This window comes from Eubalaena glacialis, chromosome 10 (assembly GCF_028564815.1).
Source record: "Eubalaena glacialis isolate mEubGla1 chromosome 10, mEubGla1.1.hap2.+ XY, whole genome shotgun sequence".
Lineage (NCBI taxonomy): Eukaryota > Metazoa > Chordata > Mammalia > Artiodactyla > Balaenidae > Eubalaena > Eubalaena glacialis.
In genome coordinates this window covers 96,612,577-96,634,119 of record NC_083725.1, presented here as the reverse complement: position 1 = coordinate 96,634,119, position 21,543 = coordinate 96,612,577, and the positions used below count along the sequence as shown (strand labels likewise).

The 21,543-nt window shown below is 44.5% G+C and overlaps 1 protein-coding gene across 1 annotated transcript in view; it reads right to left on the bottom strand.

The window, feature by feature from the left end:
• Positions 1 to 1,481: 1,481 nt before the first annotated feature.
• KIAA1549L (KIAA1549 like) overlaps positions 1,482 to 21,543 on the bottom strand; it is a 294,252-nt gene continuing 274,190 nt past the window's right edge. Inside the window, exons 21-24 of the mRNA XM_061203754.1 lie at positions 18,064 to 18,161; positions 15,547 to 15,695; positions 14,245 to 14,396; positions 1,482 to 1,899 (exon numbers count right to left, since the gene is read on the bottom strand). Coding sequence (XP_061059737.1) covers positions 1,618 to 1,899; positions 14,245 to 14,396; positions 15,547 to 15,695; positions 18,064 to 18,161 — 681 coding nt within the window. The 3' untranslated portion in view covers positions 1,482 to 1,617. The remainder of the gene's footprint in view (positions 1,900 to 14,244; positions 14,397 to 15,546; positions 15,696 to 18,063; positions 18,162 to 21,543) is intronic.

Genomic DNA, 21,543 nt, shown 5'->3' with positions numbered 1-21,543 from the left:
GGAAATAAAAACAGCTTCTTTGAAAAGTCTGTGCTTTGACAGTTTGACTCTCCCACTCTAATCAATTCCACTCCTACTCTTCTCTCAATTTTAAAATTTCCACCTTATTCTCTCAATAAAGACCAAAGAAACTCATGAGGAGAATGGAAAGATGGACTCAAGAGGGGATGGATACAAGCTGAAGCTAGATGGATCATGGGTGAGAAGGCAGGACAGGACCTCACTCTCCAACAGATACCGAGTAAGCCCCCGACATTGAGCATAGCTCCCAAAGTTGGTGAGGGGACCAGGGTGTCCCCTCCCCTGGGCTACCTGAAGTCAGTAGCTGTTTTGCTTTTGCACTGACAGTCAGCAGCTGGTGCCTTAGGGCTGTGAGGCTTTGTCCACCCAGAGCTCTGGAGGCTCACCTGCCATGCCAGGGAGGCTGATTTGCAACATCATGGTCATGAGGTCAGAAGCCTGCCATTTTGGCAAATGTCCTCCTATGTCTATTAACTAACTATGGGAAGGAGTGCGGGAGGGGACTGGCTAACTCCATACACCTTTAAAAAGGTTATTTACATTTAAATGTAAATCAACAGATTTTCTGCATTCAGAAGCTTCTATAAACAGAGGCTGCAGCCTGGGGAGACTGGGTCCACTGTTCCTGCTTCTAACGGGCATCAATGACTATTTCCTTTTGTATCACTGGGCAGCACATGCTGGACATCATTGCTGAAGAGACAGAGGTTTCCTTGTAAAAGTCGATGTATCTATCGTCCCCGAAAAGGGAGAAGCTTCGTTCTCAGGCCACCTTCATTGCAGGGCAAAGAAAACCTGTTTTTCTTTTGTAGGACCTTAAAAGCTCTTAGCACCGATTCTCTTCCAGCCAGAGCCCAACTTGCAGAATACTCTATTTCCAAAATGACAACACCTTTTCAAAAACCTGTCAACACAAATCCACCATTCCCTCTCATCTTCTCTCTTTCTTGGCCTTGGTTGAATCAATTGCGGAGGGAAAAGAGTCAGGACTATTCATAGGTGCAGTCATTGACAGTACTGATTTTCATCCAATTTATTTGACTTTGAATATGAACCTTTAAAAGAAAAGGACTCAGCTTTCTTGGCTGGAGTCAGTGTCTCCCTTGGAGACGGGAGGTGATTGCAACGATTACAGTCATGGTTGAATGAGAGAGAGTACAGTCTGGGACTTCATCACACGCCTGCATTGCCTTTAACACAGAAATAGAGTTAACATGCAGAGGTCACCGAAGATAGAGCTATGCTCTCCCCATTCTGGTGATTTATTAAAATATGGCATTGGACAGGCATCTGCAGATTAGCGAGTATCTCTCGTGACTAAGGCTCCGTAGGGAAATACACCCGCAGTTCAAACAGTTAATGTAACAGAGTACCAAACATATGGTCCCACATGGGGACTTGTTGGCATACAATCAGTTGAATAAGCCAAGCATCCAGTTGTTCAAGAGTTTCCTGTTCCCCAGAAGCCCCACTGTTCACCTTTATAGAAACTGAGGGTGAGAAAGACTCCCACATCATCTGTGCCTCCAGACCCATCAAGCCAGGCTGGAGAAACCCAAAGACTGTTTCCTCAGAGTCTGGAAGTGGGCGAAGGCATTAGACCTGGAACTCAAACATGTCCGTCTGCTTCTTGGCCAGTTTGGCCACCTCTTCCCGGATGGCCTTCACCAGGGCCGCTGTGGAGATGTTGGTCAGGGGCGTGTCAGACGGGTCGTTCTCCGCCAGGCTCTGCTGTGAGGCTGCTGCGGAGGGCACCGGGGCCTGCTCCAAGCTGGGGTGCAGCCCGGCTGGCTGGCTGTACTGGCGAGGGAGCCTGGAGGGCGAGTTCTGCTGGTACCGGGACCGGGGGTAAGCCTCAATGTACCCCGGGAGGGGGACCTACAAAGCATGTTGGGAGAGAAGACAAGGACCTGGGGTCAGGAAGCGGCTCAAGTCATAGCACACACTCGATGCCAAAGAGGGCAGGGACTGAGGACAAGGAAAGAGATTTAGAAGAAAATGAAGGCAATGCACCACTGTGCAGATACAAAATCTGGAGTCTGTTTGGAAAATAGGTGATTTGGACTCACTGGATCTGCTGGTTGGATGAATTAAATACGTGTTTTAAACAGTATGCAAACAGTGGGCACATACCTGAATCTACATCTGAATCTACCTGGCTACCTTTTTAATATAAGCACCATCTAGCCAAAAGAAGTGTTGTTCTTTATGGATGTCAAAGGACTCGTGGGAGAGACCTCCAAGATGGAGGAACCGAAAGACATGGAGATCACCTTCCTCCCCACAAATACATCAGAAATAAATCTACATGTGGAACAACTCCTACAGAACACCTACTGAACGCTGGCAGAAGACCTCAGACTTCCCAAAAGGCAAGAAACTCCCCATGTACCTGGGTAGGGCAAAAGAATAAAGGAAAAACAGAGACAAAAGAACAGGGATGGGACCTGCACCTCTGGGAGGGAGCTGTGAAAGAGGAAAAGTTTCCACACACTAGGAAGCCCCTTCACTGGCGGAGATGGGGTTGGGCGGGAGGGAAATTTCAGAGCCACAGAAGAGAGCGCAGCAACAGGGGTGCAGAGGGCAAAGCGGAGAGATTCCCGCACAGAGGATCGGTGCCGACCAGCACTCACCAGCCTGAGAGGCTTGTCTGCTCACCCACCAGGGTGGGCAGGGGCTGGGAGCTGAGGCTTGGGCTTCAGAGGTCAGACCCCAGAGAGAGGTCTGGGGTTGGCTGTGTGAACACAGCCTGAAGGGGGCTAGTGCACCACAGATAGCTGGGAGGGAGTCAGGGAAAAAGTCTGGACCTGCCGAAAAGGCAAGAGACCATTGTTTCCGGGTGCACGAGGAGAGGGGATTCAGAGAACCACCTAAGCAAGCTCCAGAGACAGGTGCGAGCCGCGGCTATCAGCTCAGACCCCAGAGACAGGCATGAAATGCTAACGCTGCCACCACTGCCACCAAGAATCCTGTGTGCAAGCACAGGTCACTACCCATACCCCCCCAGGAGCCTGTGCAGCCCACCACTGCCAGGGTCCTGAGATCCAGGGACAACTTCCCCAGGAGAACACATGGCGCACCTCAGGCTGTTGCAATGTCATGTTGGCCTCTGCCACTGCAGGCTCGCCCCGAATTACAATTATGACTACTGTACCCCTTCCTCTCCCCAGCCTGAGCGAGCAAGAGAGCTCTAATCAGTCACTGCTTTAACCACTCCTGTCTGGGCAGGAACAGACGCCTGAGGGTGGCCTACATTCAGGGGTGGGGCCAAAACCAAAGCTGAACCCCAGGAGCTCTGCGAACAAAGAAGAGAAAGGGAAACTTCTCCGTGCAGCCTCAGGAGCAGCGGATTAAATCCCCACAATCAACTTGATGAACCCTGTATCTGTGGAATACCTGAACAGACAACGAATGTTCCCCAAATTGAGGGAGTGGACTTTGGGAGCAACTGTAGACTTGGGGTTTGCTTTCTGCATCTGACTTGTTTCTGATTTTTATGTTTATCTTAGTTTAGTTTTTAGTGCTTGTTATCACTGGTGGATTTTTTATTGGTTTGGTTGCTCTCTTTTTTTTAATTTTATTATTTTTTAAATTAAAAAAATTTTTTTTTCCTTTTTTTCTCTTTTTGTGAGTGTGTAAATGTATGTTTCTTTGTGTGATTTTGTCTCTTTAGGTTTGCTTTTACCATTTGTCCTAGGGTTCTGACTGTTTCTATTTTGTTGTTGTTGTTTGTTTTCTTTTCATGTTTCTTTGTGTGATTTTGTCTGTTTAGTTTTGCTTTTACCATTTGGTTTGGGGTTCTATCTGTTGTTTGTTTGGGTTTTTTTTCCTTTTTTTTTTTTCCTTTTCTTCCGAGCCATGAGGCTGGCAGGGTCTTGGTGCTCTGGCCAGGTGTCAGGCCTGAGCCTCTGAGGTGGGAGAGTCGAGTCCAGGACATTGGACCACCAGAGACCTCCCAGCCCCACATAATATCAATCGGCGAGAGCTCTCCTAGAGATCTCCATCTCAACACTAAAACCCAGCTCCACCCAACGGCCAGCAAGCTCCAGTGCTGGACACCTGATGCCAAACAACTAGCAAGACAGGAACACAACCACACCCATTAACAGAGAGGCTAGCTAAAGTCATACTAAGTTCACAGACACCCCAAAAAACACCACCAGACATGGCCATGCCCACAAGAGGGACAAGATGCAGCCCCACCCACCAGAACACTGGCACCAGTCCCTCCACCAGGAAGCCTACACAAGCCACTGAACCAACCTCACCCACTGGGGGCAGACACCAAAAACAATGGGAAGTAAGAACCTGCAGCCTGCGAAAAGGAGACCCCAAACACAATAAGTTAAACAAAATGAGAAGACAGAGAAATATGTAGCGGATGAAGGAGCAAGGTAAAAACCCACCAGACCAAACAAATGAAGAAGAAATAGGCAGTTTACCTGAAAAAGAATTCAGAGTAATGATAGTAAAGATGATCCAAAATCTTGGAAATAGAATGGAGAAAATACAAGAAACGTTTAACAAGGACCTAGAAGAAATAAAGAGCAAACAAACAATGATGAACAACACAATAAATGAAATTAAAAACTCTCTAGAAGGAATCAATAGCAGAATAACTGAGGCAGAAGAACAGACAAGTGACCTGGAAGATAAAATAGTGGAAATAACTACTGCAGAGCAGAATAAAGAAAAAAGAATGACAAGAATTGAGGACAGTCTCAGAGACCTCTGGGACAACATTAAACGCACCAACATTCGAATTATAGGGGTCCCAGAAGAAGAAGAGAAAAAGAAAGGGACTGAGAAAATATTTGAAGAGATTATAGTTGAAAACTTCTTAATATGGAAAAGGAAAGAGTCAATCAAGTCCAGGAAACACAGAGAGTCCCATACAGGATAAATCCAAGGAGAAACACGCCAAGACACATATTAATCAAACTATCAAAAATTAAATACAAAGAAAAAATATTAAAAGCAGCAAGGGGGCTTCCCTGGTGGAGCAGTGGTTGAGAATCTGCCTGCTAATGCAGGGGACACGGGTTCGAGCCCTGGTCTGGGAAGATCCCACATGCTGCGGAGCAACTGGGCCCGTGAGCCACAACTACTGAGCCTGCGCGTCTGGAGCCTGTGCTCCGCAACAAGAGAGGCCGCGATAGTGAGAGGCCCGTGTGCTGCAATGAAGAGTGGTCCCCGCTCGCCACAACTAGAGAAAGCCCTCACACAGAAACGAAGACTCAACACAGCTAAAAATAAATAAATAAATAAATAAATAAATTTATTAAAAAAAAAAAAGCAGCAAGGGAAAAACAACAAATAACATACAAGGGAATCCCCATAAGGTTAACAGCTGATCTTTCAGCAGAAACTCTGCAAGCCAGAAGGGAGTGGCAGGACACATTTAAAGTGATGAAAGGGAAAAACGTACAACCAAGATTACTCTACCCAGCAAGGATCTCATTCAGATTCGACGGAGAAATTACAAGTTTTACAGACAAGCAAAAGCTAAGAGAATTCAGCACCACCAAAACAGCTTTACAACAGATGCTAAAGGAACTTTTCTAGGCAGGAAACACAAGAGAAGGAAAAGACCTACAATAACAAACACAAATTAATTCAGAAAATGGTAATAGGAACATACATATCGATAACTACCTTAAATGTAAATGGATTAAATGCTCCAACCAAAAGACACAGACTGGCTGAATGGATACAAAAACAAGACCTGTATATATGCTGTCTACAAGAGACCCACTTCAGACCTAGGGACACAAACAGACTGAAAGTGAGGGGATGGAAAAAGATATTCCATGCAAATGGAAATCAAAAGAAAGCTGGAGTAGCAATTCTCATATCAGACAAAATAGACTTTAAAATAAAGACTATTACAAGAGACAAAGAAGGACACTATATAATGATCAAGGGATCAATCCAAGAAGAAGATATAACAATTGTAAATATTTATGCACCCAACATAGGAGCACCTCAATACATAAGGCAAATGCTAACAGCCATAAAAGGGGAAACTGACAGTAACACAATAATAGAAGGGGACTTTAACACCCCACTTTCACCAATGGACAGATCATCCAAAAAGTAAATGAGGAAACACAAGCTTTAAATGACACATTAAACAGGGTGGACTTAATTGATATTTATAGGACATTCCATTCAAAAACAACAGAATACACTTTATTCTCAAGTGCTCATGGAACATTCTCCAGGACAGATCATATCTTGGGTCACAAATCAAGCTTTGGTAAATTTAAGTAAATTGAAATTGTATCAAGTATCTTTTCCAACCGCAACATTATGAGACTAGATAACAATTACAGGAAAAAAACTGTAAAAAATACAAACACATGGAGGCTAAACAATATGCTACTAAATAACCAAGAGATCACTGAAGAAATCAAAGAGGAAATCAAAAACTACCTAGAAACAAATGACAACGAAAACATGATGACCCAAAACCTATGGGATGCAGCAAAAGCAGTTCGGAGAGCGAAATTTATAGGAATACAATCCTACCTCAAGAAACAAGAAAAATCTCAAATAAACAACCTAACATTACACCTAAAGCAATTAGAGAAAGAAGAACAAAAAAACCCCAAAGTTAGCAGAAGGAAAGAAGTCATAAAGATCAGATCAGAAATAAATGAAAAAGAAATAAAGGAAACGATAGCAAAGATCAATAAAATTAAAAGCTGGTTCTTTGAGAAGATAAACAAAATTGATAAACCATTAGCCAGACTCATCAAGAAAAAAAGGGAGAAGGCTGAAGTCAACAGTATTACAAATGAAAAAGGAGAAGTAACGACTGACACTGCAGAAATACAAAGGGCCATGAGAGATAACTACAAGCAACTCTATGCCAATATAATGGACAACCTGGAAGAAATGGAGAAATTCTTAGAAAAGTACAACCTTCCGAGAATGAACCAGGAAGAAACAGAAAATATGAACAGACCAATCACAAGCACTGAAATTGAAACTATGATGAAAAATCTAACAAACAAAAGCCCAGAACCAGATGGCTTCATAGATGAATTCTATCAAACATTTAGAGAAGAGCTAACACCTATCCTTCTCAAACTCTTCCAAAATATAGCAGAAGGAGGAACACTCCCAACCTCATTCTACGAGGCCACCATCACCCTGATACCAAAACCAGATGAAGATGTCACAAAAAAGAAAACTACAGGCCAATATCACTGATGAACATAGATGCAAAAACTCCTAAACAAAATACTAGCAAACAGAATCCAACAGCACATTAAAAGGACATAAACCATGATCAAGGTTTATCCCAGGAATGCAAGGATTCTTCACTATACGCAAATCAATCAATGTGATACACCATATTAACAAATTGAAGGAGAAAAACCATATGATCATCAAAGAAAAAGCTTTCAACAAAATTCAACACCCATTTATGATAAAAACCCTCCAGAAAGTAGGCATAGAAGGAACTTACCTCAACATAATAAAGGCTATATATGACAAACCCACAGCCAACATCATTCTCAATGGTGAAAAACTGAAACCATTTTCACTAAGATCAGGAACAAGACAAGGTTGCCCACTCTCACCACTATTATTCAACATAGTTTTGGAAGTTTTAGCCACAGCAATCAGAGAAGAAAAAGAAATAAAAGGAATACAAATCAGAAAAGAAGAAGTAAAACTATCACTGTTTGCAGATGACACGATACTATACATAGAGAATCCTAAAGACACTACCAGAAAACTACTAGAGCTAATCAATGAATTTGGTAAAGTAGCAGGACACAAAATTAATGCACAGAAATCTCTTGCATTCCTATACACTAATGATGAAAAATCTGAAAGAGAAAATAAGGAAACACTCCCATTTACCACTGCAACAAAAAGAATAAAATACCTAGGAATAAACCTACCTAAGGAGACAAAAGACCTGTATGCAGAAAACTATAAGACACTGATGAAAGAAATTAAAAATGATACAAACAGATGGAGAGATATACCATGTTCTTGGATTGGAAGAATCAACATTGTGAAAATGACTATACTACCCAAAGCTACCTACAGATTCAATGCAATCCCCATCAAACCACCAAGGGCATTTTTCACAGAACTAGAATAAAAAACTGCACAATTTGTATGGATACACAAAAGACCCTGAATAGCCAAAGCAATCTTGAGAAAGAAAATCGGAGCTGGAGGAATCAGGCTCCCTGACTTCAGACTATACTACAAAGCTACAGTAATCAAGACAGTATGGTACTGGCACAAAAACAGAAATATAGATCAATGGAACAGGATAGAAAGCCCAGAGATAAACCCACGCACCTATGGTCACCTTATTTTTGATAAAGGAGTCAAGAATATACAATGGAGAAAAGACAGCCTCTTCAATAAGTGGTGCTGGGAAAACTGGACAGCTAGATGTAAAAGAATGAAATTAGAACACTCCTTAACACCATACACAAAAATAAACTCAAAATGGATTAAAGACCTAAATGTAAGGCCAGACACTATAAAACTCTCAGAGGGAAAACATAGGCAGAACACTCCATGACATAAATCACAGCAAGATCCTTTTTGACTCACCTCCTAGAGAAATGGGAATAAAAACAAAAATAAACAAATGGGACATAATAAAACTTAAAAGCTTTTGCACAACAAAGGAAACCATAAACAAGACGAAAAGACAACCTTCAGAATGGGAGAAAATATTTGCAAACGAAGCAACTGACAAAGGATTAATCTCCAAAATATACAAGCAGCTCATGCAGCTCAATATCAAAAAAACAAACAACCCAATCCAAAAATGGGCAGAAGACCTAAATAGACATTTTCCAAAGAAGACATACAGATTGCCAACAAATACACGAAAGGATGCTCAACATCATTAATCATTAGAGAAATGCAAATCAAAACCACAATGAGGTATCACCTCACACCGGTCAGATTGCATCATCAAAAAATCTACAAACAATAAATGCTGGAGAGGGTGTGGAGAAAAGAGAACCCTCTTGAACTGCTGGTGGGAATGTAAATTGATACAGCCACTACGGAGAACAGTATGGAGGTTCCTTAAAAAACTAAAAATAGAACTACCATATGACCCAGCAATCCCACTACTGGGCATGTACCCTGAGAAAACCATAATTCAAAAAGAGACATGGTACCACAATGTTCACTGAAGCACTCTTTACAATAGCCAGGACATGGAAGCAACCTAAGTGTCCATCGACAGATGAATGGATAAAGAAGATGTGGCACATATATACAATGGAATATTACTCAGTCATAAAAAGAAACGAAATTGAGTTATTTGTAGTGAGATGGATGGACCTAGAGTCTGTCATACAGAGTGAAGTAAGTGAGAAAGAGAAAAACAAATACTGTATGCTAACGCATATATATGGAATGTAAAAAAAAACAGTACTCATGAACCTAGTGGCAGGGCAGAAATAAAGATGCAGACATAGAGAATGGACTTGAGGACACAGGGAGGGGGAAGGGTAAGCTGGGACGAAGTAAGAGTGTAGCACTGACACATGTACACTACCAAATGTAAAATAGATAGCTAGCGGGAAGCAGCTGCATAGCACAGGGAGATCAGCTCAGTGCTTTGTGACTACCTAGAGGGGTGAGATAGGGAGGGTGGGAGGGAGATGCAACGGGGAGGGTATATGGGGATATGGGGATATATATATATCCGTATAGCTGATTCACTTTGTTATACAGCAGAAACTAACACAACATTGTTAAGCAATTATACTCCAATAAAGATGTTAAAAAAATTAAATAGACTTTAATTATATATTTTAAAAAAAAAAAGGACTCAGGGATTTATCACTGATGATAACAGCTAACACTGAATGAGCCCTGTGCTAAGGGCTTTCCAATCGTGGTCTCATTTAATTCTCAAAACAACAACCTAGGAGGTAGGTATTGTTACCCTTATTTTAAAGAGGAGGAAACTGAAGCAAACAGTGCCGCAATCGAAGGTGCCACAGCTAACAAGCCACTGAGAGATGCATTTCCAGGCTGGGAGTTAGTCACTGCACTATACTGTCTTGGATCTGGAATATGATCTTAGTTTCTTGAAAAAAATTTCTCTTTTCATTAGAAGTGGAAGATACACAGTTCTATGCTTTAATATATGGACACTTATAGTAATAAGGACAGGGCAATGATCTGGAATTCAGGATCAACTTTCCTGCAGAAACAGTGCCATAAAAGGGGATGCTGTTCCACGGTAATCCACAAAAGGCCTTTATATCCCATAATGTTAACTGCAACACTGCAAGATAAATGCTCATAGATGATGTAGGTATGGGGTGCTACCGTGAATGGGACACATGTAAGGAGTCAGGCAGCTTTCTGGGAGAAGCAGCTTAGCTGAGTCTGGAAGATGAAGAGGCTGTTTTTCAGAAGACAAGGTGGGAGGGGCGTTCCAGGCAGAGGGAAAAGCAATGCAGAGGCCTGGAGGTACACAGAGGAAGGTGCACCCAGGGAGGTTCAGTGATTTGGTCTGACCAGAGAGGATATGTGGGGTATGAGGGGAGCTCAGGAAGACAGGCAGTCAGGGCCAGATCAAAAAGCTGCTGAACGCCAGGCTATGGAGTAAAGTTTTCTATGGCACACTTCTAAGGAATTGAGTGTGTTTCCATTCTTTACAGAGATGTCTCTTTGGGCGCTGGTGAGGATGGAGTGGGATGGGGTTGGGTGAGGATTCAGAATTTTGCATGGGCAAATGTGTAGTAGGAAAGCAGGCCTCTCCCAGTCCCTGCCAGAGGTTCTGACAACCCCTCCGGAGAAGGCCTGGCCTGGGAGCCACCAATGGGTGTCAGGCAGAGGAAAGGTCTGTATTTTAGGAAGGACACTCTGGAGGTGGACCCACTGGAGGTGGAGAGGAGATAAGTTCTGAGGCTACCTCAATGGACCAGGTAAGAGTCGGGAAGGACCCGAGTGAGGGAAGAAGTGATGGGATGGATGTCCCAAAGTTTGGGGCTTTAATTTCCCTACAAGACCTGGTAAAGGAAGACAAAGTAGCAAATATATTTCACTTGCATCTTAGAGGAAAATCAGAGCCAGACTGTCCAAGCCCTTGGGCCACACAGCTGGGAACGCACAGGTGACTGGGGGCTAACAGAGAGCCAAGGCCAGGACACGGGACTTGCCTGTCAGGTCTCAGCTCAAGCTCCCTTTCTTCCGGGAGACCTTCCCCAGTCCTATATTAGCTGAGGGCTCCCTGTAAGGTCCTTCCATGCACTTTGTCTAGCGTAACAGTCATCACTCACAATACCATCGTCTGTCTCAGGCATCGACTGTGAAGGCAGAACTGTGTCTCACCTGCTTACCACTGTGCACCAGTGCCCACAACTGTGCATGGTACACAGTAGGGAGTGTCTCAGACCTGGGGTTCTGAGCGGCACAATTTGAAAATCACCGAAGGATGACCAACTGGTGCCATATGTTTGTGAAGGAAGCTGCCATGTCCCCTTTCCCTGCATTGCAAGTTCAGCTGGAGCTGAGGGTCAGTGTCCAACTCTTGAGACTTCCCAGTTCTGCAGCATTAAGCAACTTGGTGCTTGTGGCTGGGACAGGCCAGGGACACCTGACGCCACTGGAGTGGCCTCAGGGTAATACTCAGAAGCAGGGAAGATGAGGAGATGACACACTCGTCCTCCCTTACAGTAGATGAAGGCAGGAGCCACCACACCTTGCGGGCCAAAATCCAGGGCTGGCAAACACCACTCCTTCCCTAGCCAGTGCCTGTGGCAGGCATCACCTATTGATCACAGCACACTTTCCTGATGAGCCTGGGAACCCCCTCTCAATCCCTCTCCATCCAGCACCAAGGATGAAACTTATTTGTCAAGCCAGGTCCAGGTGATTTTATACAAGCTAGCTCCTTATATCTGGATACCTGGGATCAGGAAGGTCAGACATCCAAATGATGGTGGGGGCTTTTTTCTTCTCACATGGATGTGGAAGGTGAACATTTTCCCCACTGGAGTAGCTTTCTCAAGCCGACATCTGGTCCCTCTGAGCCTCCTGTGCTGAATTTCAAATGCAATAAAGCACCTGACCTCCCAGCTTGGTTCCTGGCTGCTGTGCTCCACGCATGGGCACGCCGCCCTGCTTAACTGCAGGTGGTAATGGGGCTCCAGGAAAGACCCATTTAGGCTGCAGCAATCACTTTCCTCTTAAAAACAACTAATAGAAACTAGCACTCCCTCACAATGGGGGGTGGCATGGTGATCAAGTCATCATGTCCAAAAGATTAAGTTTTGATTTGCTGGGCTCCTTTTCCTTCATCTTTAAGGCAACATGAACCCAAAGGTATCTGGATGTCACCATAAGCCTGGCTAAGTATTATCTGTAAGTATTGAAGGCAAGGGACAAGGTTTTGTAAATACTTTTGCTGACTCCTGCAAAGCACCCAGGGCACCCTGCATGCAGGGGGTGAGCTGACAAAGCTGCAGGTCTACTGCCTAATTAGCACAAGTATCAACTACTTTCTGAAAAGTACACATTATGTTTAGACTGCAAGTGGAATTATGAATAACCTCTGAACTGATCACTCACACCCAGTGATTTCAGCTGTTTAGAAGAGCTGGGCACGACAAAGGAAGCAAAAAAGGCCCACAAACAACCATAAGAGATGCCATACACTCCCGCATTAAGATTTGTAGACTGAACAGTAGGGAACCCCTCCAGTTACTCTCTCAGAGCCTATTTACTCCAGCTCTACAAACAATTCTAATGAGCTCAGACATGCCTCATTTGCAGATAACAGAGCATTAGGAAAAGCATATTTAAGGGTGAGTATATATCTGAAAGTGGGGAAATTGACAGCAAGGTGTGAGCTGGGAGCAAGGTCAGAGAAAGAAAAAACATACTAAGCCTTATAATAATTCCAAAAATTGTAATAGTTTAGAGATGTCTGACATAGGGGCAATAATCCTACAAACCGTCAGAGCCCATCTGACAAATGTTATTTTAGTACAGTGAGCATAATAATGACGCTGAATCATTTGTTAAAGACAAATTAAATTATGTTTTTCTTTTAAAGAAGGAGGGGAGAAGGATGTAATTCATTCCAGAATTTAAAAATTCAGGGTGGCATACATTTTTAAAATATTTTGGAAATTAAAGGAATAGCTTTGATTATTAGGAAAATTAATATACGTAGGGTAGTTTTACCCTGATGATCTTGTTTAAATGTGGCATCACTACAATAAGAACAGACACCAACGCTGAGGTTGAATTGAACCTGTAGGGGTAGAAAGTATGGATCCCAGGGGTTTGAACAGAGAGAAAAGATGACACAGGTGTCAATGTGTTTCCTAAATCTAGGATGTATTTCAAATGCTGAGACCAAACCCTAAAATGACATACAGCACCACGGGGCCCTAGGAAACAGCCTGCCTTTCTTATCCATGATGGATGATCTCACACAGGGAGTGGAGCAACTCATTCTAGAGGCCATGATTGTGCTATTTTTATTTGCTTGTTTTTTGTTTTTCACTTGGCAGCGCTTGACAGGTGGCTCAGAGGCAGGTTTGGGTGTGAATATCCAGGTTCATCTGGTTGCTGCCCCTCTTTGGTCCAGGCTGGGCCAGGTCCACTGTGCCATAAGCTCCTACTAGTATAATGAAGGAAGAAACCAGGAGACCATGACAAGACAGTCTTCAGCTGGAAGACAGGCAGAAAGCTTTAGATCTACATGCAAAGTAATTCAGTCTTGGGTTTCTAATACTTCATTTTCTGGTATTGCATCTAAATTTTTCACAGGATTTTAAAGCTGAAAGGAACAAATTTAGTAAAGGCTTTGGAGCCAGAAAGATGCAGGTTTGACTGCTGGACACATCAGGGGAATAATACCTACATGATAGGTCTTGTGAAGATTAAATAAGATAACATAAATAGAACATCTAATATAGTGTCTGGCACATAGAAAATACTCAAAAAATGGTAGTTATTATAAAACTGTATTTGATTAAGGATGCCCTCCGGAAAGAGGTGGAATCTGACTGAAGGCTCCTGTGTCAAAGGACATCACACCCCCTCCCCTGCACTGTCTCCTCTAATAGCTGATTTCAGCCATCTGGCTGGTGGGAGGGGGCCTGAGATAACAAAACACTCAGTCTCAGCCTCACATCCCTTTTCTCCCTGAAGGGTGTCAAGCAGGTAAAGTTGTGAGGGAATCAGCGAGGGTCTCACCGAATCAGCCCACTGGCTCGGGAGCTCATTCTCTCCTGCGTAAGACATCCAGGCCTGGCTCCTGTAGGACGAGGGAGGCGTCGGGATGAAGTAGCCGGTGAAGCCGGGTCTGTTGGCAGCTGGGATGGCGAACACTGCCGGCACTGTATTACCTGGCATGGAGGAGATGGACGGGCGAGATTAGGCCGGCACCTCGCCCACTGGGTTGACATATGCACAAGCTGGGGGAAGCTGGGAAATGGGAGGACTCTGGCCTTGGGGGAAGGGCTGATGGGAAGGCATCACACCTCCACCTGCAGCCCCAGCCCTGCTCACCTGCCCAGACAGTAGTGGAGGCATCACCTGCTGGGACTCAGACCTAGGTTTCTAGAGAAGTGATAGCTCAACATTCCTTGCCGAGCCCTCACCAACTCCCCCATCCCCATCCCAACACCCCTGACCTGCTGGGGTGCCAGGTGTTTTCCTCCCAGGAGGATGGGTATTTTTCAAGAGCCAAGAAGAGGAACCAAAAGGAATAGATTTCACTGGTGGCATTTCTGGACACAGTATGCTTTAGTAAGTGTTGACAACCGGGTGTTTGCAGTTTTAGCCTAAAAGGTATGGTTTGGATAAATGAAAAAACCCATTAGGGCATGTTCAAACCTCCATGTTCATTGACATTGTTTGTAATAGCAAAAAATTGGAAACAACCAATATGTCTCTCACTAGAGGATAGGATAAATGGTGGCATATCACATAATGGAATACCATATGGCAGTGTAAACAAATGAACTAGATCAATATGTGTGTAGCAACTTGGAGAACTCCTGAAAACAATGTTAAGCCAAGAAAACATAGTGCAAAAGGAAAGGTATAGCTTAACATCACTTATGGAAATTTAAAATATACAAAGCATTAATATATACTATTGTATAGATATACATATGTAGTGAAAGCCCATGACTTAAAGACTGTGATTATCTCCGGGGAGAAGGGGAATGAGTTGGGAGTGGATAGTTGTATCTGGAATGCTTTAAAGATATATATAATAATTTTTTAAAAGGCCTTAAGTCTGGCAAAATATGAACATCCACCCTGACCGTAACCTATCTTAATATTTTGTCAGATTTCAGATCTTTTTAAGAAATAAAAGCAGTAGCTCTTCTAGCCGGGGCTACTGAAGTCCAGAGGGGATCCAGAAATACAGTTGCTTTGATTCCTGACGGTGGCGGGTAGAAGGTGGAGAGCGGGGAGGACAAAGTGCACAGCGCGGGGGCTGGCGCAGAGCGCCGGCTTCTTCCAGGCTTTTCTCCTCTTGCCCACCTGAGTAATTTAAAGCCGACTGATCCAACTGAGTCACAGACACAGGGCCTCGGGACACCTGCGCGAAGGAGGCGCTGTCGTGCAGCTGGGCGGGCTCAGGCCCCGCGGACTCGGCCATCCTGGTCTTGCTCCCAACATCCGAGGTGGACCTGAGAGGGGAGAGGGGTCGCCTTAGCCGCCTTCCGGGACCGCGGCCGGCCGGGCGAGGCGGGGCTCCCGGGGCAGATCACGGCCGGGGGATGGCTTCGGCCTCCAAGCCCCACGACGGCGGGGTCCTCAGGCCTGGGTTTGCCCCCGAATAACAAAGGGGGCCTACACGCCCAGACCTGGAGCAGCCATTGCGGTGGCCCGAGCTGGAGTCATTTTTAGATATTCAAGGTCATTGCTCCCCTGAGGGTGACTCTCATGTCTCTGGGGAGTAGAACACTTAATTTCCACATAAAAATGAGCCAAGAATTAGCGCTGGGTCTTAGCTGGGGATGGTCGACCTGGCAGGTGATGACATCATCGGCAGCCAATGGGAAGGCTCCGTCTGGAGCGCGCCGCCGCTCCCCCTCCTGACAGCGGGACCGAGACCCTGGAGGGCTGCGGGGACCGCGTTCCCTGCTGCTACTGGCAGGAAGCAAGAAGCCCTAGGCTCTGGGAAGCTCTGGCTGCTCCCGGAAGCAGGAGCCTAGTACTTTCTGGGCATTATGAATGAGAGAACACTTTTTTTTTTTTTTTTTTTTAAGTTCCACAGGCAAGCAGAGAATCTGGCGCATTTAACACCTCTCTCCACTTATGGCTCAGAAAGCCATGTAAGAAGAGGGGGGCTGGGGTGAGGGCACGGGCCTCTCCCCCTAGTATAAAGGGTGCTGTAGCCAGTCTCTTTCTTCCCCTTGGTAGAGTCACTTCGGGCTCTCCTAAAATTAAAGTGGAGGGAGGCAAAGGCTGCCAGCCCACAGGGCCACCCTCTAAGCAGAGGCAGGCTGTCACAGTAAGAGCAGAATAGAGGCGCGGTAAGGGAGTGCATCGGGAGCCTGGGTTCTGGCTGCCTCCTCTCTCTGAGCCCCAGTTCCTCATCTGTAAAATGAAAGGGGAGGGTGACTCCATCTCAAAGGTTCTTCCCTGGTCTAACCCTCTGGGTTCATAAGGAGGGCAGTGACCTCCTGATATTTGGCAAGGATGGCAGACGGTGCAGAAGGACATGAGAGGAGACTGGTGGTTGAGAGAAGAAATAAGAAATAGGTGCTGGCCTTCAGCAAACATAGCTCAAACGACTGATTGAAAAGCTCCTCCAATCCAGAACCCTCAGGAGTAACTGTTCCCGAGGGAGGGTCAAACACAGGCTGTGAGGATTAAACTACACATCAGGGTGGGTTGCTGGGGACTCAGTAGTATAGGGTCTCCCTTCCTTTCTCCGTCCCTCCTCCCGTTTGCTCACTCCCACAGCCCTGGCTTCCCACAGGCTGTTTCCAGTCATCTGCTACTCCTTTAGAAAACCATCCTAGGAAAATCCCTGGGTTCTGCTCTGTACACTCGGCCGCCTTTGAGGACTCCCAGAGCCTTTGAGATCATTTAGGTCATTGCCCTCATTTTACAGATAAGGAAACAGGAGCCAGACAGGTGAGGCAATGTGCCTGGAGTTACACAGCACTTACTGGCAGGTTAGGGTGGAACCCTGGTCTGCTGCTTCCCATCCCACCCTGAGCTTGACTGGGGTCAAAGGGTGGTGTCTACACACAGCTCGGCATCCTAAACTGCTGGAAATGAAGGCAGGTCGTTTCTGAGGAAAACTCATTTCTTTTCACCATTTTGACAAAGTTCAGACCTGTGGCCCACAAATAGTGTGTGATTAGCATGTTGGAGGAAGCTATGGTAGGAGGGCCAGGGCAGTGGCCCGTACAGGCCCCAGGGCACGGTTGTCTCTCCTGGCCTTGGACATGATGACTATTCCAACCTCCCCCAGGGCTCTTGGCTGTTGTTTCTTGTCTATCTTTATTTAAAACATGTGCTTTTTATATTATTACAGAGCAAAGAGAATGCTGAATATATGCTTCACAGCTGACCTATCCAAGTTCGTGTGCTTTCATCCTCCCCATCTTGGAAGTCAAGAGTTAGGGCAGGAGCCTAGACATGCTGCTCCCCAGCCTCTCGGACACCACCCCTCAATAACAAAGGGCCTTCTGGGTGCACACACCTGGCAGGAGGTGCCCAGACTTGAGGCAGCTGTTGTGGTGGCCCAAGTTGGAGTAATTTTTAGATGCTCAAGGTCAAGTTATGGGGCAGTTGACCTTGGGTTTTTTCAATTGTGGGTTCTACAGGACTTTCAGTTTTCAATGGTAAGAGAGTAGGTCAACCCTCTGTGGTCCCCACTTCCTTCCTTCATGGTACTTGGGGTGCCCCAGGCACATGGTTGTCTGTACAGGTGATGCACCCTGAATGGGGCAGGGCAGGAAGGAAATCTGTCAGGGCGGGGCACACAGGACCAAATCCTCTGCAAATATTCCAAACAAGGCAAAGAAAGGAATGTGTTACCGCCTGAGAGAAGCGACAGCCACTGGGCCAGTCCGCGGAGGCACAGGTGGAGGGGGAGAGCCCATGACCATTTCAGGAAGCTGGGAAAACCTGTAGGCCTGTGAAAGAGATGAGCAAATAGAGGGAGATGTGTTAAAACCCGGTGCCCATCAACACACAGGTTCTTCTTACCTAAAAGGGAAGCAAACTTCCGAGGGTTAGACTTTCCTTCTTTTCTCAAACTTTCCCCTTTGATCTCCCTTAACATGTTCCCCGGCCCGCTCTTCTATCTCATCTGCCACCATTCTCCCCTTTGCTGGGCCACTGCAGTCACAGAGTCCTTCAGTTGTTCTTAGAATCTGCCAAGTTCTTTCCTGCCTCGGGCTTTGTACATGCTGCTCCTTCCCCCTGGGATGCTTCTCTCCCAGTCCTTTCCGTGGCTCCTTCCTTCATTTCCTTCATCCAGCCCCATATTCCCTGCGAGCCCCATTTACTCTGTCTCCATATTCTGTTTTATTTTTTGGCATAGCAGTTGTCACTCTGGTATTATATCATTGCTTATTTATTATCTGCCACAAACTAGACTGTAATGAGGGCAAGGGATTTGTTCTCAGCTGCATCCTCACGCCTGGAACAGTGCCTGTTATATCATGGATGAGCAATAAATATTAGATAAGGAATGAATCATTGATTGTGTTTACTTTCTCACTCATGGAAAGTGGGTTTAGTGGGGGAAAGCAATGGGTCTGGAGTCAGGAAGTATGGGTGGAGGCCCTAAGTTGCTGATGAATAGACTTTATGTCCCTAAGCAAGTCAGGTGACCTCTCTGGGCCTCAGTGTCTTCTTCTGAAATGGGGACAAGGATACCTTGCTCAGACGGGGTGGGTGCAAAGAAGATCAGGCAAGAGAGTGTATGTGTAAGTACTTTGCGATCTATAAAGCACTATTCAAAGATAAGGGATCAGAAATGCCACAAAAGTGAAGACTTTAATCAACACAGGAGGGGAGAAAAGGAAAATGGTCAGAGACAGGACCAGACAGCCAGGCCACAGCCTCTTTGAGCAGGAGAAAATCTAGAAATGCTCTCTGCGAAGACAAAGATTGGCTTGTGCTTCTCATTCATTTTTTTCTTTAGGTATCAAGGCCTGCCAGATCTCTTGAGGAACAAGATCATAGGGCTTTAAACCTGAAGGCATCCAGACAGAAAGTAGCAGCAGAGAGAATCCATAAACAGGATTCTTTAAACCGAATGAGGGCTTCTCCCTCCAGCATTATGGCAGACTACCTACACATGAGGGCCTACCCAGTAAATAACAAGTAGATCCTGGATAAAACATGGCTTTTTAATGCATGTAGGAATTGCAGGATGTAAGGAAAATCTTAAGGACTCCACCCACTACCCACCCCATCCCTCTCACATCTCAGCAAACTAAAATAAAAACTGTGAGCTGAAATCAGAGGTAGAAACAATGAGTAGTAAACAAACATGAAAGGTGGGATTGCCTGGAAAACAAATGCCATATTGGTAATCAATTAAGAGATCAAGCCTGGGATAGGGCAAGGTGAGGCAGGTGAAACTGAGACCCTTACAGCCAACCTGGAAGGGGCTAACATTGGCTCCTCCCAGGGAGGAAGGTTGGTAACGCTCCCAGGCTCAGGCAGAAGCAATTGTTAAGTCCTCTTTGGAAGAGATATTCCTAATCTAGGCTCTCAGGATCGGCACAGATTGAGATGAAGCAAAAAGGAGCTCATAATCAAATATCAGAAAACACACCAGAAAACATAAGTGAAAGTTAGAAAAAAACAACAAATTTAGACCTTAAAGGACTTTAGAGTTTGAAATTTCCAGATACAAAACAGAAAGTAACAAGGTAAGAAATGTTTTAAGAAAATAACTGACCAGACGGAAACATTATCAGAAATGATCTAGCAGATTTGAAAAAGAACAAATAGAACTTTTAGAAGTGAAAAAATTACTGAAATAAAACACTCAATATAGGCGAATTAAGTAATAGATTTATCACAGATGGAAAGAAATAATAAACTAGAAAATGGAATTGAGATTACTAAGGATGAAACACAAAGAGACAAGAAGATAGAAAATATATGTCTTAACAAATGACCCAATTTCGTTCCTTTTTATGGCTGAGTAATATTCCATTGTATATATGTACCACAATGACTAATAAGAACCTGCCATATAAAAAAATAAATAAACTAAAATTCAAAAATTCAAAAAAAAAAAGAAACTCATTAAATGGATTAAAAAAAAGATAGAAAATATAAACGAGAAGTAAAAGATATAGAGGATGGAATAAGAAGGTCTAACATGCAGTTAATCAAAGTCCCAAAGGAGAAAAGTTGGAGAAAGAAGAAACAATATTTGAAGAAGCAATGACTAAGAATTTTCCAAAACTGATAGAAATAAATTAATTAATCATTTTAGGAAGTACAATATACAACAAGAAGGATAAATAAAACAAAATACACACCTACATACACTGTAGTGAAATGGTAGAATACCAAAGACAAAGAGAAGGTCTTAAAAGCAGCCAGAGGAAAAAAAGGCATATCACCTGTAAAGGGATGACATTTAGACTGACAGATGACTTTTCAACAGCACCCAGAAGACCATGGTATTCAAAGTGCTCAAAGAAAATAACTGTCAACCTAGAAATGTATCAGCAACAGTAATTTTCCAGAACAAGAATGAAAAAAACATTTGCCCAAATCTAGAGGTACTGGCTGAATCAATATGGAAAGCTACATCACCATGCTGCATTTTCCTTTTTAGCATCAGTAAACTATTGGGTTGGCCAAAAAGTTCGTTTGGGTTTTTCCATAAGATGTTCCATAAGATGTTTTCTGGCCAACCCAGTATGTATGCTAAGGTAGTATTCAGGGAACCAAAATCTTAAGCTCCACTGGATCCTAAGCTCCTTGGGGTTCAGCAAGCATATCTTTCTCATCCTGGCTCTCCCACCTTACCAAGCAAAGTGCTTTGCACCTAGTAGTGCTATATAACTATTTGTTGAATGAATGTTGAGTGAACCAGGAGTCAGGAGACCCAGGCTCTCATCTTGACTCAGCCATTCACATTCTGTGGACATGTCCTTCAGTCTCTCTGCATCTCATTTTTCTGTTTTTGGTTTTCCTTGTGAAATACGGCATTGGAGTAGTTCATAAGCTTCCAAACAAACATTTCTTTAGCCATGAAACCATTCTGACATGACCCGAATACATAAACAGATTAAAGCAGAACTGCTCTGGTTGAAGTTGGGGGTAGGGATGCCTAGGTGACTTTGGCCCTTTGCTTACCTGCATGATGACACCCTGGGGACCTCCCTGAACCCTATGGTTTTACAGAGCTTGAAAATCATTGTCCTGGAGGTCCTTCCAGCTTGCATTCCATTATTATCAACAAACCAACAAGTAAGGATATGCCTTTCCCACAATAGAGAAAGGGGAGTATAGCCCCTCTTCTCTCCTGGCCTCTCATGA